The sequence below is a fragment of the Macaca fascicularis genome, chromosome 5, assembly GCF_037993035.2.
Source record: "Macaca fascicularis isolate 582-1 chromosome 5, T2T-MFA8v1.1".
Classification (NCBI taxonomy): domain Eukaryota; kingdom Metazoa; phylum Chordata; class Mammalia; order Primates; family Cercopithecidae; genus Macaca; species Macaca fascicularis.
Window position 1 is genome coordinate 45,513,819 of NC_088379.1, and position 19,969 is coordinate 45,533,787.

Consider the following 19,969-nt stretch of genomic DNA (forward strand, 5'->3'; position numbering starts at 1 on the left):
TACTGGATCCCTTCCACCCAATACACCATGTCTCTCAGTTATGTTATCTATTAGTCAAAGCTTAATATCTGCCACTTTTCTTTCTATTTGGGGCTATCTTCCCCCGTCTCCTCTGAAGACTTCTGTCATGAGAGTACTGATTTCATCCTCATATTAGCCACTATAAGCCTATATTTTTAACTGGCTTGTTATATTCCAAATGATCACACACAAATAAGATGAAACTTCTGCAGAAATTTTAATACTGTCTCTTTTGTACTCAAGTATCTCTGTGAACTTTTTATGACTTTATAATTTCCCCTAGTCTTCTGAAGTCCACATTTGTACTTCTCAGTTTACTGTTCTAACCTAACCTTTCATTGTCTTTAAATGAATCTTAACTTCCAATTACAATAGGATTTTCATTTGTGCCCATGCTTCTGTTTCTTTTTTCAAGCTGTTTACCCAACTGGAAATTGTGATCTCTGTCCCTCTCGCCTATTAATTAAATCTCCAACTCCCATCTCTGAACACATATCTTCCACAAAACCTTCCCAGAGTTATCCTCCCTTCCTTAAATTGTACAACTAATCCTCTCATCTTTCTGACTACATTATATGTTCCTTGAAAGTTCATCTTTATATTCCCTTTTGTATTTAGAACAGTACTTTGTACACAGAAAATGCTGTATAAATATTTGAATGAGGTTACCTCACTTCCGAAATGCAAACACAAAAAGTCAGAGCTGACCTTACATTAGCTAGAGCAATGTGGTCAATAGTGTTTGAAAACTCCATTTGGAAAGTCCTTGATAAAGATTTGGTGATGGTTTTTGTAACTGTATAGAAGCCTGGCAAGATCTCCCTAGCAGTAAAAAGCAATATAGAATGTCCAACAGAAATGGCAATACCAAGTATGTCTGGCCATCATACGGTATAGCACGGAGAAGCTGAATAAATTTGATGATATGAAGAAAACTAGGTAGGTCAGAAATAAATGTTTCTAATGAGACAAACAGTAAAGCCTTAAGAGTCTACTGGGTAACTTAAATCCCAGTGCTAAAACCAGCGAAATAATTTCAAATGTAGTATTTTGCTATAGGAAATTTTGCAAGAGTAAAAATAGGCACTGGTATAGAACTTTGAAAATATTATGCATGTACTTATTCATTTTGTTATACATTTACTTAAATACTGGTTGTTTATTTCAATCTACTAAAATCATCTTATTTAAAGCTCCTCTCTTGTAAAATCAAAGTATTTTGTTTATTTTTCACAAATTTTAACCTGGAACATAATTTCACATTTATAACTATGGGGCCCTTGGTGTGAGAGAACTGTAGCCCATTATTTTTGATGCTGAATTGGCATGAATGCAGATTTCAATTTTATTCTTGTTCTTGAGACACAAACGTTGTCTATTTTATGATGATATAGTAATGCCAGAATATAGAAACACAAACAAAAAAATCCTTATGATTGCCTTCATATTTATACACATTTATTGTGCTTTAATTTAAAGTTGATCAATTTTAAAAACTTATTAATGAAATATGTCTTTAACTTAAAATGCCTCCAATGAATTGTCTAATTCTCACTTATATCAAAACTTTAGACTTACCGGGAAATTTTTCCCTGACCCTGCTAAATTCTCAAGTATTTTATGTACTTTTTACTTTTTTTAGAACTTACTTGGGTTTACAAAAATTAATTTCAAATAAGCCTAATTTTGTCCGTGGAATTCAAAGATGAATAAAATGTTACCCTGTCATCATAAATCCAAAAGAATCAAACTATGCCAATCACATTTTCCCCTCTCAGAATTTCTAGATCCTGGTCACATATTTAGAGGTTAGGTTTATATGAACAAACAATTTTACAAATGATCCTATTTCTTGTGCTCCAGGTATCATTCCCATTTCTTTATATCTACTTTTGGGGTCTAAAAGTAAAAACATTTAAAGCATCCAGGAAATTCAAGTTCCAATTAATTCAAGAAATTATTATATAACTCCCCAGAGAAAAGAGGAAGATTTTTTAAAAATTATTTCTCAAGGTGGTGAAACTTATACTTGGAAGAGAGGAACAGGAAATGAACTGAATCAGCTTTGGAAAAAAAAAAAGCTGTATTTGATCTCTTGAAAAAGAAGTCTAAATGTAGTTTTACCTTTTTATTCTTATTTTTAGAAATAATAACATTTGTACACCATTCTTTCTGATCACACATTTAAATGAAACAGATCAAAGTACCACTTGCTTTGAAAACAAAGTGCTTTCTTGATGGTATATACAAGGAAAGGCATCTTTACAAATTTTATTTCCACTTGTAAATATTGTCAACATTTAAAACCAAGTTAATGAAACACCAATGAGAAAATCAAAGCTATTTTTTTTATATTACATAGAGTTGCGGTTCTGAAGGCAAAACTATTTATATCAAGCACTTTTAAGTATTTTAAAATATAGTCATGCTCAGATACACTTGAAAGAGTCCCAAAATCAAAACTGTCTCATGATAATGAGTAAGCTATAGCTTCAAACATGAAAATAGCCACACAATATTTTAGTAAAGTACTTTATTCTTTATGAGTACTTTATTTTTTATTTATCCTTAAATGAATGCTCACTTTAAAAACATCCATCAGTACTCAATGTTATTAAAATGAATGTATGGATAATCTGTAAATGAATATATACATGGCCAAAGTTTAATTTGGCTGTTCATTCAAGAAAAAGCAGGGTCAGTGGATATTGGGCATTACCATTTGATTCATGCTTTTTTTTTTTTTCAGAAGTTTATGAGCAAGTGAAAAAAATTAGAGTTAGCTGGGAACACACAGTAAACTATAAATAAATAAATAAATAAATAATTTAAAAACTATATATTTCTAATACATGTGTATAATCATGCCAGACATTCACTAACCATGTAGCAGAATTATAACATTAAAAACTAGAGTGACAATTGCAGAGGTGACAGGTTCCCTCTCAAACCTTAAGTAAGATAGGCTGTGATCATAAAACTCTTCATCATGATCATTGGTCTTGGCAACAGAAACAACATTTAAAGGTTATTTCCAGGCAAAACCTGTTTGTTCTCCAGAAATTTATGTGATGAATCTTATAAACAATTGCTATGTCAAGCTACTTACAGGATTATAATGATTGAAGCCTAAATTTAACTCTCTGTTTAAAAAAAGAGGCATTTTTAAAACTATTAACTGATAGATTTTACATCCAGTGAGATGCTAAGAATTTAGAGAGATCTCACACTCATGTTCATAAAGATGCCTCTAACAAAACTCCCTCTTTAAGATGATTTTGAGGCTGCCCCCAGTTTCTAGAAAAAAATAATATAATAATAATGTATAATGTAGTTGCAAAACTGACAGGGTCCAAAACTTTGGAGCTGGAAGAAGCAATATGTAATGCAGGCCAAAAACTGTTTTCTGAATATTACTAGTCTAAAAACAATGCTAATAGCACATATTTAAGATTTTGTCCTCAATATGACCTGCAATTCAGTTTTCCAGGTAATAATTTTTTAACCACATGAGTAAATACAAGCACCGTTCCTCAATATTTTTATTTTAGGGACTGCAACACTTTCATAAAACATAAAGAAAAGAAAATTTCTCTCTGCATTTAATTTGCATTAATTTGCATTTGCAGATTTTAATATTTCATTGTTAACCTCATTATACATTATAAATGCTATGAAGCAGAGAATAAAATGGTTAGATTTTACCTGATTTTTTCCATCTTACATTCTTAAAAAATGACTGGTGGCTTCTTTCCAAGTTTGCAAATCACCAAAGTAAATGTAACTGGAGTTCTGTTTAATATTGTGCCAGAAAATGGACTGGACTAAAAGACAGGTAAAAGTTGACCTTTTCATAAGTCTTCTGTAATTGATAGGTTAAAAATAAATCAATTTCTTCTTGGGAATACAGTATCTTGGAAGCAAATCCAAGAAAACTATGGCTTTATGTTATCAACTAACTGTATTTCAGGCAGGGCAAGCAAAGGAAAAGCAAGAAAAAACAAATTAACAATCTTTTTTCTGGCAAAAAAGTTGCTACATAAATATTAGTCATTAGTCTCACATTACAAAACAATTATAGTTTATATTTAAACAAAATATGTATTAAAATAATTCCATCTTTAAAACATGAATCATAGAACTTAAACATTCAAAATTATAACAACATAGAAGTAAATTAAAGAAAATTTAAATAAAAATAGGTGAGTATTTTAATCTACTGCATTTTGCAACTAATCAGTTTCATGTAAATTAGCCTGAAACCTGCTACTTTATTTACTTCTGAAGGCCTTAACATAGTTACAATACTACTCACATTTTAACCATTGTTTTCTCTGCATTTTAAATTTAAACTTCAAGTTACTGAAGGACAAAAGATTCTATTGAATTTAGTCAAACTTCTTTTGACTTTTGCTTATGAAGTAGATTTTATAAGTAAAGATAGCCAACCCAATAAACCAAGTTGAACAAGGCAAAAGCTGTTGGGAAAAATATTCTAGAATAAGAGTCAATTTTGGCAATGCGTATATGTATCCTTCCTTCCCTCCAAGATCCTGTTCTGCAGTCTTCAAAGCAACAGAAGAAGCTGGCACAATCTTTGCCCTCCAAACACTGATACCCATAATCTTCTTCTTGTGGCACAGAAACACTATTCATTGGAATCAGAGTGGATCCAGGATGGAGACCGGGAGTCATCTGGTCAAAATAATAAATGAATGTTTGACACCAAAAAAGTAGCATAAGGAAAGATCAATTTGCTCCCTTAACACAAACTCTGGGAGACTGATAGGTAATGAAAATAATCTTGATTTCAAAAAATCCAGTATTTTCAATTATAACAAGTTTTATATTATAATTTGCTTTGTAACAGAACATTTGCTACATTCTAGTATGCAGAAATGAAACACCTCTGAAAAATAAAATATATTTTTATACCTTTAGAAAGTTGACCCACCAACATATCATTTACCTTGGATCTGATTCTAAAATAAAAATGAACCGTATATTCTAGTTTACATTAAAACATTAACACTGCTATACACGTCTTTTTTTTGCTATTATATATTATTTGTTTTCTTGAATAAAAATGAGAATAAGTAGCAAAGAAAACATTTTGATAATGCAAAAGTTTTGTGAAGATATGAATGGACAAAAAAAAGTTATGGGGTTTGTGATGGGTAAGCACAAGGCACCATATTTGGGAAAGAGGGATGTGTAGTAATTAAAAGCTCAGACTTGGGAACAATTGGAGTTCAAATTCTGCTCATTCTACCAATGTAGCTGTCTTCACAGCTGGAATTATATTTGCACCTAATTTCTGTGACAGTTATGATAAGCAAATTTCATGGCTTATGTAAAATGATCAATGCTTCATCATGCTCAGTAATAACAGTTACTATTATTAACAGCTTTATTTGGAACATGTTAAATTTTTATAATACTTGATTTTGAATAATACTTAAATAATTAAAGAGTGAAAGTATTATTCTTTGACTTCTATGTTTTCTTCTGTACAAAAGTGGCATTAAAAATATTGTAGGTTTGCTTGATTGTTAAATTGGATGATGGACATAAAACACTAAGTAAAATACTTGAAACATAGCAAGTAATCACCTGCCAGTAGGTAACAACATTACTGTTGTAGTTGTTACTGTTTATTCCTGATGAGGCTATATCACAATTAATTATGAAATTCATGCTAAGATAAACATACAAACATTAATAATAGCAACAACAAAAAAGTCCTAGACCACATAAAAATGTTATTGGAAAAAAATTAATGACTCCTTTAATAAGCTGGCAAGTAATATATGAATATTTCAGCTTTAGTAATTCTTCATTTTTCAGAACTCAACATATTTTGAGGGTTATCTTAAGATGTGAATCTTACAACTTACTGTATTCAGCAATTTCACTATCTAAACACTAAATCAGTGCCAATTTTATAAAAATTGTTTTAACCGGATCTTACATCTTTTCTCATGCAAATGTGAGTTACATGCTCTCATCCTAAATTTTGAAATAGTCAGGTCAACAAAATTAAATATTTTCTGAAAAACATTTTTACATTTATATACGAAAGTTTAAAATTTCTTACAATGTGAACCTATATTCATGTCCATTTTATTTCTAAAAAGAAACATAGAATCCAAGTCACCAAATATTAAAAATCCAGTAGATGCAAAAGGAAGCAAATATTCACATCTAGTGATACTTTTAAAAGATTAAAACATCATGCGGGTCACAATATTCATATTAGAGACAAATGTGCACCTTGAGGATAAGGAGAAATGACCTAAACACAAAAAAGTTCATGATTAAACTTGCTTAGCTATATCATAAAGAGCAGAGGCAGTATCTTATTAAATGTTAATGACAGATCTTTTGTGGATGGAACTTGGGGATAGTTGACTACATCCCTAAGTTTTAATGGAGCACTAAAATCATGTAAAAAAAAAGGGGGGGGGGAGAGATGAATCGGTACCTATTTCCTTGTCACTTGATACTTGAATAGCATTGGCTCTTATGCTAATCAGAATGAAAATTAATTTTAAAAAATTGTTAGGAGGCAATTTTAAGATTATGTGGTAGAAAACACATTCCATATATGAAACAGCATAAATGGAAATATCGTGTGTTTTTCAGAGGATATTAGTTTTTCATGAGAGAAATTATGACATTTTTAAATGCACTAAAATGAAGAAAAACTGCAAGTGGTTTGTTTAAAAAAAGAACTAATCTCTGGTGAGCAGTGTCATGGAGAGTTCTATTGCAAATACATTTTAAATTAGCAGTTTTCTAGATTTTTGCCGCCTCCACCCCCATCCCCTCAAAATTCAAGTTCACGAATTGAAATAAACTACACATCAATGAATGATGAAAGTAAACAGAAATGGACATATAAATGCTGAGAAAAATAGCCAAAAATCTAACACAATATCAGTAAAACAAAATATTGATGAAACCCAGATTTCTGACCTTTAAAACACTGAGAAATTAATCAGAAAAATACATACATTCCAAGTCTTATTTATCTGAAATGCAACTATGCCACCCATCTTTTAATTCCTCAAGTATAGACTTGCTTTCCCCAAAAACATTAAAAAATTATAAATATTAAAAGATAATTAAATTTAAAATAAAAAAATAAACACTAAAAAATAATAAATCAGTTAAAGCAATTTAAAAAGTAACAACATAATTGAATAGAATATTCTACTTTAAATAAGTTTTTAAAATATACTTTTAAAAAATTTCAAAAATTACTAAGAATATAGCTTAGCTTGCTATTTTGAGAAATTCATCCCATTTCCACTATTAAGGATATATCTTAAAGCACCAAAATATACTAATATCAAACAAATGTGAAGTGATAAATAAATCAGTATTTACATACAATTACTTATGCCATCTGCTAATTATTATACCATCTGCTAAAATTACTAAATATTAGTAATATGAATAGCAAATATTATTTGATGATTATATTATTATGAAAGACTGACTATATAATATTACTAATTTCCCATTTAAAATACTGCACGTGAAAATGCCAAACTAAGCACTGTTTATTCCTCCTTCACAAAATCCTGTTTAAGTTGGATGTTCAAAAATTATAGATTATACCATTAACATTGAAAAATCAACAGGAGAAGGCTGGGCACATTGGCTCACATCTGTAATCCCAGCACTCTGGGAGGCTGAGGCGGGCAGATTTCTTGAACCCAGGAGTTTGAGACCAGCCTGGGCACCATGGCAAAACCCTGTATCTACAAAAAGAGGAAACAAAAGAAATTTAGCTGGGTGTAGTTGCATGTATTTGCAATCCCAGCTATTTGGGAGGCTGAGGTGGGAGGATGGCTTGATCTCAAGAGGATGAGGGTGTAGTGAGCTGTGATTGCACCACTGCATTCCAGCCTGGGTGATGGAGTGAAACTTTGTCTTAAAAAAAAAGAAAAAAATTCCAGGAGGTGAAACTTGGTGGTGAGGAGCTGCCAATCAGCATTTAGAATTTCTGATAAATTTCTGAAGTACCAAAAGCAGACGGAAATAGGCCAACGGATAAAGCAGACCGAAAGAAGATACATCTCACAAAGGCTCAGTAAATGAAAACCTGACTGTGAAATCTACTCTTCCCATCAAAATGTCAGAGACTCTTAATATAAGGAAGGAAGAATGGGAGTAATGAATAGGATGGAAAACATGGTGTTAGCTAAATGTCCACCTCCAGATCAGCTGCACTCCTTTGAACTATAGCTCACCTACTGTGCATGTAGAGAATAAAGATGACGATGGTTGGCGTTCACTCAGTCTAAACTCTATAACTTCTAAAAATGAGAAGAACCTTCCACTATCCCAGGAGAAAGGTTAGGGCTCTTGATGTTGGAACTGGAATGTCCTAGTATTGTGCCATCATCTTATTATTTAGAATGTATATGTGTATATTTGGAAGGAATCAGATGTCATGCCCCACAAACACATGTATGAAAGTAAAATCCAATGGCTACAAACTTGACAGTTACATACCAAACTTACTGGGCCTATTTGAGGAGCAATCGTGAAGACGTTTTGAGGTAAGTGAACAATACAAAGGAAAAAAGTGAAAATGAACAGCCGGAATTACTGATTCTAATATTTTAATAAATATGAGAATATATATCTAGTTAGTCCACTCAGAACTACTTGAGGAAGTAATACATCCACTTAAGGAAAAATGAACAAAAAACAGTTAGAAAATAAGACCTCTCTGAAATTCATAAAGTTATTGTAAATTTTTAATAAGCTAAAAATTTTAAAATGAAATCTTGAAAAAAACTGCTCATAGTATGGAAAAATGGCTTAAGATATGATAAAAAGAAAATCTGGAATATATGCTGAACCTAGGAAGTCTAAAATCTAACTACCAGCAGTTTCCAAGGAGAAAATAGAATTAAATTGGAATGAAGAATTGATAACATTCTCAAAAATAACACATACGAATATTAAGTAATGAGGAAATGAAAGAGGTCAAAACACAGAAAATATATGAATCCTTAAGAATTTTTTTACACTGTATAAAACGCGATGAAGAAAATTTTCAGGTAAGAAAAGAAAAAATTTTATCTGTAAAGAATAATAAAATTGGCACTACAATTAATCACAATAATGAATTCAGAAGTAGAGATTTAAATATATTATTTAAAGTTTTAAAATTAATCAAGTGCCAGACTAATTTTTTGTATTTCTGTAGAGATGGGTTTCACCATGTTGGCCAGGATGGACTCAATCTCCTGACCCTGTGGTCTGCCCACCTTGGCCTCCCAAAGTGCTGGGATTACAGGAGTGAGCCACCGTGCCAAGTCAGTAACTATTAATAGCAAGTTAAAATACTGAGAAGGTAATTATCACAAGAATGTGAAAACAGAAATGGTTACAATGTAGTTGCTTCTTAGATTTGGTTCAAAATGTTCTAGGTAGAATATTTTCTTTATTTGTACATTTATGAATTGTTCTATTTGTTTATTAGTTTCAACCGTGCTCCACTATTACTGTTAAAATTCATTTTTTTTAATGGGAATTTTACTCAATGATTAATCTGGTCCTTTTCGGCTGTAATAGTCTATGATGTTTTAAATAGAAATATAAATATTAAAGAGTGTTCTTTGGAAGCCAAGGTAGAAAAAAGAGCTGTTGTTGGTGGTATCTATACACTTCAGGGAAGCATCATGTGGCCATTGTCACAACTGGTACTAAATGATTATTCTATCTATTGAAAACATCCCACTATGCACCGACTCTTTACAATTGTTTAAGTAACCTTCTTGCTGTATTTCACATTTCACCAATATGACATAATCCTTCCTGGGAGCTTTGCCAAATATTATTATAAGAAAGAGTCTTTATAAGTTGTGAAACTGTGGATTGATACAGCTTTTCATTATTTTAGTACTCTGAGAGGTAGACAAATGTTTATTCAATAGGCATGCACTGACTGAAATGAAAATCTTCTCTGCTGAAAAGGAGCTGTGGGTGAGGACTGTGGTATGGGGCAGGGCCAGGGAGAACCAAACACTTGCTATGCATTATTTTCATCCCAATATCTTGATTTCAGCTTTTAGTATTATATTACTTCTGGAACAATTGCAATAGTCTTCAAATTTATCTCCCTGCCTCTTTTGTCATCCAAGTATATACTGTATACTACTTCTAATTATCCTCTGAAAACATACATAGAAATATACCATCCTGCTTAAAAACGTGTATAACTTGCCAGTGCTAACAAGACAAAATGTAAATTCCTAGCATGGCTTTAAAGATTTTGTAGTACCTGGCCGTAAACCACTCTTCTATCCTCAACATAGGTTATTTTCTTTCCTAAGATTCCTATTTTCAAGACAAAGATTACCCAATAGCACTTTCTGTGATGACAATGTTCTACATCTACACTCTTCAATATGATAGCCATAAGTCACATGTGTCTACTGAGCACTTGAAATGTGACTAGCGTTACTAAGATACCGAATATTATATTTTGTTTAATTTTAATTACTTTAACCCAACCTATCTATATGTGGTTAGTGGTTATTATATTGGACAACATAGCTTGGGACGTATACTAGTGTACTTTTTTGTTCTCACATGTAAGGCTCAGCCCAGCTGACATAGTTCCCTGTATCTTAAATGTTCTTCCTAATTTGCTATCTTAAAAACTGCAACTATTCTTCAAAAAATTACTTCAGTGAAGCCATACTTTCTCTGGAATTTTCCCTGCCAAACTTCCATTAGCTTACATGCTTTATGAATGAATTATTTACACATGAAATGAAAGGAATCCTCTCCTCTCCACAAGATTCTTTTCAACACTGTGTGCCTGTTCAGTGTTTCACAGGCCATATTACATGAAGTCTGAAGACTGCCTGGGATGCTAGGCATAGGCCACATAGGTCTGGGTTTATGATACTTGTCTGTTTCCACAAGAACAGTTCCTTTAAAAATACATTTTATGTTTTTATAAAAAATAAAAAAATAAAAATATTGTTATTTAAAAATAATAAAACATCATATATATATATATATGTTGTAAAAATACCCTGCTTCTGTAAAAGTATGAGACATTATTCATCTAATTGTTAATTCCCTCACAGAGTCTTTGTTTAATTTTGATTTTTATCTTGGACTGTTATTTATATTGCATCTTATTATATTTGTATTTGCGATGTATTTTTTCACAACTGGATGTAATCATCCCTCAAAGCAAAGAACACGTTCTCTTTTTTGTCTCCATAGTGTCTTAGCTGGAGAAATAAATTTCTATAATTTCACATCTTAATAAAATCAGGAAACTAAAAATAAGTAAGTTCCTCCTCAAATCGCTATAGCAGAACTGTGAAGTAGGTGCAACATGGTTTTCTGAGATTTCTGATAGCCTATGGGCTGAATATTCAAGTTTCAACATAAACTACTCTTCAATTGGCAATGGCTGGTTTATTACTAGTGCCTTTCTATGGCCTTTATCTCTTGCATAACATGTCTTGATTCCATAGTTCAACATATTTAAGTTAACTTTTTAGATTTTCTTGAAAATAAATGTTGACACAAATACACCTGAATTACATACTTACCAATTAGTAATAAAAATATATATTGGATGGGCGTATGAAACAATCCAAAATGTCATTGACATGTACAATAAAATAGAAGGAAGAAAAATATGATAACAGAATAGAGAAGGAAGGAAGGAAGAAAGGAAGGAAGGAAGACAAGAAGGTAGGAAAGAAGGGAAGAAAAGGGAAGGAAGAAAGGAAAGGCAAGGAAGGAAAAATAGAAAGCGAGCATAACAGACAAATGAAAGAAAGAATGAGAGAGAGAGAGCAAGAGAGAGAGAGCAAGCTGGTTCAATATTTCATGTGGAGAGTAAGTTTAAAAGGGTGTTTATCAATTTATATTTTAGGGTGTTCATTGAAGGTAAAAATCTATTTTGTTCAAGTATTATCTCTTCCAAAGAAAAAAATCTGAACATTCTGAGATTCTCCGTTAAGCAGTCAACAAGATGTCAGGAAAAGGATTTTAATTTTGCTTAATAACAGACATGTTGACCTTTCAACAGCTCTCTAGCCAAAATATTGCATCCCAGCCTGACTATAGCCCTAAACAATTTTTTTTTAAAAAAGAGAAAATGCTGGATTTTAAACTACTCTGAATTTTATTTTTTGTGTGTGCCATAAACTGTAGCTTTTATTTTTTATTTTTTATTTTTATTTTTATTTTTATTTTTTACTTTTGAAATCAATTTATACAAGCATTATTAAAATAGATTATTAAGCCTACAAGTGCAGACAAGGTTCAAATGAGATCACAGAAGGTCAGTAAAATTGCTGATGTTTTCTTGTTTTCTTACATTAAAAGAGTTTTTTTTCCAGTTATATGTGACATTCAGTATTTGAGGATTAGAGACAAGACTGTACACATTTTTTTTAAATTATTATTATTACACTTTAAGTTCTAGGGTACATGTGCATAACGTGCAGGTTTGTGTGCCATGTTGGTGTGCTGCACCCACCAACTCGTCAGCACCCATGAACTCGTCATTTACATCAGGTATAACACCCAATGCCATCCCTCCTCTCTTCCCCCTCCCCATAATAGGGCCCAGTGTGTGATGTCCTTTGTAGGGACATGGATGCAGTTGGAAACCATCATTCTCAGCAAACTATCACAAGAACAGAACACCAAACACCACATGTTCTCACTCATAGGTGGGAATTGAACAATGAGATCACTTGGACTCTGGAAGGGGAACATTATACTCTGAATTTTAATAAAGAAAATGGGGATATTAAAGAAAAGACAAAGAGGAAGAGAGAGAGAAAGCAGGGAAAGAGGGGGTGAAGTCACAAATATTTAACACAGGCTTAATGGCAAGATGCTACAACATCTTGCATCCAAAGAAAAATGTGGATTCCAGAAGCTCTTAAATAGAGAATTTGAGACAACAGCAAACAGAATTGCCTATTCCTTCTAAAAGTACATTCTGATTTACCTGATTAGCAATACCATATGGCTGTACACTGAACCATGCAAGGAGTCAGATTTGATTACTGATCCTGGTTTTTCACTCAAAATATCGTTTAGGACTTAAAGAGCTCATAAAGCACATAATTGAACAAAGAAAAGAGACTATGAAACTTCATTATGAATGGCAATAAATAAAATATTTTTGGTACTCAAGTAGTCAATTATAATATGTCAATTTAACTGTTGCTATTTGCCATTTAGTACTTCAATATTATCATTTGATTTTTGTTCTTTAGCTTTCCATAATTAGTAGTTTGCGACCTGGGCTTGATGCTAAATTTGAAAGACTTAACATATGGATTAAAAAAAATAACTCTTCTAGAGCAATTACTAGATTATGGAAGTCCTTAATAAATAGTTGATGAATGACTGAATGGCATCATAAATTTAAAGTCTACACTAGAATAATCCAGCTCTCTTGAGTACATGTGCCATTGGAACTGTGGCTGAGTGTACATGATCTGCAGTCAAACAGATTATCTACTGTCCTAGAGTAGCCATGTTTTGGTTGTGTCCCTCAGTAATATAATAGTAGTACCTAAATTATTTATTCTTAGAATTAAATTAGAGAATGGATGTGAGATTGTACATTGCCTGGCCTCTATCTTAGTTATTTTTATTCTAAACATTTCCATTGAAAATTTCCAGAAATAAAACTTTCAAGGCAATAATCCAACATAGATGTAGATGAGTAAATGATAAAATGGAAAATCCAGAGAAGATGCATAGCTTTCATGAAAGGAAAATAGTAGAAAGCATTCATTTTTCTTTATCTGAAAATTTAACAATAGATATTACAGTTGACTTCTGATTTGTCCATTCGGGAGACAAAACATCCTATGAACAAAAATGACGTGAAGTTGATGGAATCATGGGCTAATTCTACAATGCAAATTATCAAATTTGTACTGCTAGCAATGTGCTCTGCTTTCTTGGAATATTGTGGGTTTCTGAAAGAAAAATACACCAGGTTTATCTCTTGGAATATAACATGAAAAGTAAAACATAACTTAAAAGTATAGCAGAGTTTTATAAAGAAACCAATGAAAAAAGATTAGGGAAAAATGCATTGACTCCTAGAACTTTAAAAGCTAGATAATAGGGAAAATTCATTATATATATTAAGGGAGGCTTACAAGCTTGCCACTAATGCCTGGCTGTTTGATCCATTTCTCACTTATTTGAATATTTTGAAACAAATCTTTGAAAGAATTTACTGAAATTAAATGTTTTCTTGTTAATTTTAGAAAAATAAATGTCTACTTTTCTAAGCCCTATGAGAACAGGATATATAAAGGAAGGGTCACAAGCTTGAGCTCTGGTCTGTGTCTTGGATCTTTCGCTTACTAAGGCTGTTCTTGTGCAAATCATTGAACCTCTACTTAGAGGGTTGCTCTAAGCATACATGAAGTCATGCATGTAAAATGCTCTGCAGAGTGTCAGGAACATTCAACATGTGTTAGATATTACTTTCATGTTGCTATAATTGATAATATAAAGCATAATCATAGTCAATAATCCCATACATTAGTATATTAGAATCAGTAGAATCCATTATAACAAATTAAACTTGATGTAATATAAGTTAAGATAATCATTGGATTGAGATGGGAGATTAAAATAGTACAAATATACAAAAACAAAAAAAGAACGTTGTGATCATGACTTTTAAAAACAGCTGGATACTACCATTAAAGAGGAATCTTCATCACTAAAAGTAAGGTAAGTTTGTTAGAAATGCAAATCCTAACACAAAAATCGAATCAAAGGTAAATCACAAATAATGTTTGAGGTACAAAGAATCTACCACTGTGGGAAAATTTAGGCCATAATGAGCCACTCTGTACACAGGGGATCCAATGGGAGATATTTAAAAAACAGAAATACACTTTTTTTGGTGAGCGATGTTAGGTACTCCAGTTTCATCTTAACTTTATTTGTCTTTGGTTATGGGTCTCAAGTGTCCCTATTTCTGTAAACAAACACATAAATATTCAAAAGAGTATCTCTAAGTAAGTCAAGGTTTATAAAATAGAAATTTTTCTTTTTAACATACCGAGGCTTTATTTTTTAGCTTTCTGTCTTTAGTAGCAGTCTTTCCTTTTTTGTTGCTGGTAAAATAATGCAAGGTTCCATATTCCATCAAGGCTGCAAAAACAAAAATGAAACAAACAGAAACAAAGAGATCCATCGCAGTCACATAAGAAACCTTAGGTAAAGACTTCCTGGCAATTGTACTCAGGGTTGTCATAGTCAGAACTGTAGTGATACCTATGGAGAGAGGAAACAAAATAGGAAATGAAAAATAATAGACCACATTTATTATTCCATCTGATTTGGCAATTTTGTGAGTGAAATTAAACAATGGAAAAAAAATATGATTACTAGTAATTTACAGAAATAATTATTGGTAGCCATAGCTACATTGTGTCCAATGTGCTCTTTGTTTCTGTGAGTTCTAATCATTTAAATTACTGCGGAGAACAAGTTGACTCCCAATATCCTTTCTTCCCTTCCTTCATTGTAATAGAATATCAAATATTTAGCTGGCATGTGGTTGCCCAAAACAACTTTATTTGCCATCTCTCTGCAGCTGAGTGTGGCCACGGGCTGAGATCTAGTCAAAGGGAACCAAGTCAAGAATGTAAGCAACACACAATATCCTAAAGACAGCATTAAAGAAACAAGGAATGTCTTTCTTTCCTTCTCATTGCCTTCTGCTGGAATACAATCGCCAGACCAACCGCACTATCTGAAAACATTAGATAATATTGGGAATTTAAATGACTCACAATACAGGAGAAAGCTAGAAGGAGCCTGAATTTCTCATACTGTAATGCATTGTATCACCTTGAAATACCTACCCTTAGACTTCACATAAGCAACAGATATTCTTCTATCTAATTGAAGTGACAGTGACTTGGCATTTCCCACCATACATATGCAGTCAAAATTAATCCAAACTAACATAGCTTTTTGTTATATAATAACTTGAGTTAAACCTACTTTTTAATCTCAATGTTTAAGTGAGGAATACTGGCACAGTTATATCAAGGGAATACTGCTTTGAAAGCACAGAGTAAATCCTTTTATTTTTGAGAAGTCAGCATGTATAATTGGGATTTCCCCCAGGACCCCAACCCTGCATGTGTATCCTTGAAGGGATCTGTTTCTCATCAGTCTTCGTGTGGTTCTTACCACTATTAATCTTAGGTCTCCTACATTACAGATGCACATGCTATATTTCTTTTAGCCTAAACTTCCATAATCCTCATTCTTTTTCGCAGCAAATATGGTCCCATGAGCAGAATTGTTTACTCTCTTAAAAGTACTAAATATAATGCTAAATGCTTCTTAATTTGACCAATATTTATAGAGTGGCAACGTCTATGATGAAAAGTAAATCAAAAACAGCTGCAGCAACAGTCTCTTTGGTATAGTGAAAGCAATAACCACCTCTTCCCCTCATGTCTCCACTGAAACATACCCTAACAATTCTACTCACAAGCCTGTCGTTTCACTTTTATAATTTCTTACGATTGGAGAAAATATTAAAGTCAATACAGTTGTGATGAATTTGGAATTATGAGACAAATTTAGGTTTAATCTCTGACTCTTCTACCTATTAGCTCTCCGATCTTAACAGTTTTTCAACTCCTTTGTGCCTCTCATTAAAAAAACAAACAAACACACACAGTAATATCTTGCTTTGTACTTGTAGTAAATATACACAAAAGATACTTAATTTAATTATTTGTCTATTTTTTTAAATTTCCAAATATACAAAGCCATTATCAGTTATATTATTTTTATTAATTTTTAATTTACTTCCTTTTTGGTTAGAAAATATACTCTGAAAATTTTAGTGTTTTGAATTTTAGTAATATCTTGTTTAATGATCCATATGCACTTGAAAATATTGTGTGCTCTGAAGTTAGGTGTAGTAACCTATAAATATCAATCAGGTAATGTATTTATGATAATTTCAAAGTTTCTATATCCTAATTAACTTTTTCTTGTAATTCTGACAATGAATGAGAAAACATTAATGATTGCAGATTTGCTAATTTTTCCCACTATTCCTTACAGCTTTTACTTCAATTATTTTGAAACTAAATATATATTTTAAAGGCTTTGTTATGGAAAAGGCTTAAAAAATAACATATACAATTCTTCCTTTCCCTCATCTCCCACACAAGCTTATTAAATCACATTGTTACCATCGTCAGCCCAAATAGGTTTCCAAAGTGTTTCTTGCATCCACAATTATGTCTTCTATCTAAAAAGTCTTAAATCCTAAGCGTGGTTTCATGTTATTATCCATGACTGCAATAAATTTTACTTTATTAAGTTTCTGTTACATTCTTTTTTTAATAAGGCAAACAAAACTAACCAGAACTTTGCTTTCAGACATTTATTTAATTTAGTAATTATTATCACTGCCATTACCTTGAGAAGAACATGGTGGATTTTCTATGAAAATATTTCTGAGTCCATTAGAATAAAAAACATTTAGGATATTAGCAGGATATTGAGAAAACATTTTGGATATCATTGTTATTTTCTCCATGGCTTCCCCTACTCAAGATACTACAATAATCTCCCATCACATTTGAAATAAAATTTAAAGTCCTTAAAATGGCCGACAAAAATTTACATGATCAAACTATTGGCCACTTCTCCAAATTCATTTTCTGTGACTATTCATTCAGCTGCAACCATATTTGTCATCTTTCTGAACCCCAAAGCATGGCATAGCAGGAAGATCTGGCTTCAAAACCATACAGTTCCCACTGCCTGGAATATCTTTCTGCCCAATATCCACCAGGCGAGCACCACACTTCTTTGGGTCACTGCTCAAATGCCACATCATCGGAGGTATCTTGCAAGACTCCACGATATAACATAGCAAATATCACATCACTCACACCCTGTCATTTTCTAAACATTGATTTTGCTATCTCTTCACAGCCTTCATGACTCACTAAAATTTTATTGTATGACTTTTATATTTGAACATTACCTGTTTTCTCTACTAAAATGTAAACACCATAAACATGAACTTTTTAAAGTTTTTTCACTGTTAACACTGCAGCACCAAAAACATTGCTTGTTTTACAGAAAGCATTTGATATATTTTAGTAAAATGCAAGGTTGAGTTCATTGAGTTCAGGAAATTGTCCTTCAGTGATATGTGTGTGTATTTATATTTAAAGCAATTGTAATTCTCTATCTTAGGGTCCACAATTACAAAAGATATTTGTCAAGTTGCATCTGGCTGTGGTTATCTTTACAATTGATGTGCTAATATTGAATAAAAATAAATTTATGCAAAAATGACTTCACAGTTGGCTCTTCTCTTCATGACACTCTAGCTTATAGTTTTATACAAACCCAGTGGTATAAATAATCCATTCAAATTCTCTTTGAGAAACTTCCAAACTGTTATGCATAGTGATTATACTAATTTACATTCCCAGAAAAATATGGAAATAGAAACAAAAATACTCTGTTTAAGTTATACTTATAGTAGCATACAAACAACCTAAAATAATTTATATGACTTAGAATATAAAATAATTGTAAACAATGAAAGGAAACAAAATTAAGGTATGAATGGATTTTGTCCACTAGCTATTTCAATACCCCTGTTTAGATGCCCAAGAGAACTTCATTTTCAAGTATAGACCCATGTGCCTCAAGCATTGTTGTTGCCACTTTTATGTGACCTGCATTTTACTGTATTTATTAGATGGAATCATTTATGAGCTATCATAGAAACCACATAAAATCTTCTTTGTGGTTAAAAACAGAAACCGTCTCACCTTTCTTTACATATTTTTAAGACACAATTATGAGCAGTGCGATTCATGTGTCTTTCACTGATTTGGCGGGTGAGTCAATTGATTAATAAGTTTTCTTCATGCATCAATACCTGATTGCAGGTTATCATTTTCTTTTAAACAACTGTATCATAATTAGTCACTTATTTTGTTATATGATTTGATTATTACAATAGATTGCTGCAGAAAAAGAGTGAAAGTCTATTTTGTCAAGTATTAATCACAATTACCCTGTTAATCAACGTTATTGTACAGGCAACTCTCAAGCATTCACAGAATAAGTACACACTGTATACACGACAGAAGCCATAGAAGCCAGGGAGCTTCTTGTTCCTTTCAGCTGCTTGCCCTTTGGAACAACTGACTTCATTAGCAATGTTATAAAACAGGTTATTTTAAAGCCATCCACATACCCCAGCAAATAAAACAATGGTTATTAGTGACTCAGCTATAACATGAAATAAAATCTTGATGAAAAGTGATAGAAAAACTCAACCAAAATAAGATTTAGGAATTATGTATGATTTCAATGTATTAATTCTTGCTATGTATCTATGCTTCCTTTGGTCTTCATTAGCAGAAAAAAGAAGGAATTTTCTGAAATTTCAAGTTCTTTACAATTCCATTTTCTACTTTTCTTTTTTTACATATCTCTTTCAACATGGTTTTGTCCTTTAGTTTCTGTCAATTTTTTTCCTGACTGTATTCTAGAAGAATATATTTAATAAATGTGACTATAAATTTTTATTACATCAAAATGATTTTTTAAAGTTCTATGATATTATAGCATAATATTATGTGTCATACCCAGTGATGTTCTTGCAGGCACTGCATCTTTATTGATCCAAAAAGACACCCAAGAAAGAACAACTGTCAGAATGCATGGAATGTAGGTCTGAATAGTGAAATATCCCATTCTTCTGCTCAGGTCAAAAAAAATTGTCATAATAACATAATCCCCTGGAAGAAAAAAAATGTTTTATTTTGGCCATATAATATAAATCCCAATCCATATATTTAAAATAAAAAATGTCATTTAATAGTAGCATCAT

The 19,969-nt window shown here is 31.9% G+C and overlaps 1 protein-coding gene across 2 annotated transcripts in view; it reads right to left on the reverse strand.

The window, feature by feature from the left end:
* Positions 1 to 2,137: 2,137 nt before the first annotated feature.
* Positions 2,138 to 19,969, reverse strand: part of GABRG1 (gamma-aminobutyric acid type A receptor subunit gamma1) — an 84,859-nt gene continuing 67,027 nt past the window's right edge. For both annotated transcript variants that reach the window (XM_005554807.5, XM_045392307.3), the window contains 3 exons: positions 19,725 to 19,877; positions 15,131 to 15,345; positions 2,138 to 4,716 (listed from right to left, as the gene is read on the reverse strand). In XM_005554807.5, the coding sequence (XP_005554864.1) occupies positions 4,450 to 4,716; positions 15,131 to 15,345; positions 19,725 to 19,877 (635 nt within the window). In that variant the 3' untranslated portion in view covers positions 2,138 to 4,449. The remainder of the gene's footprint in view (positions 4,717 to 15,130; positions 15,346 to 19,724; positions 19,878 to 19,969) is intronic.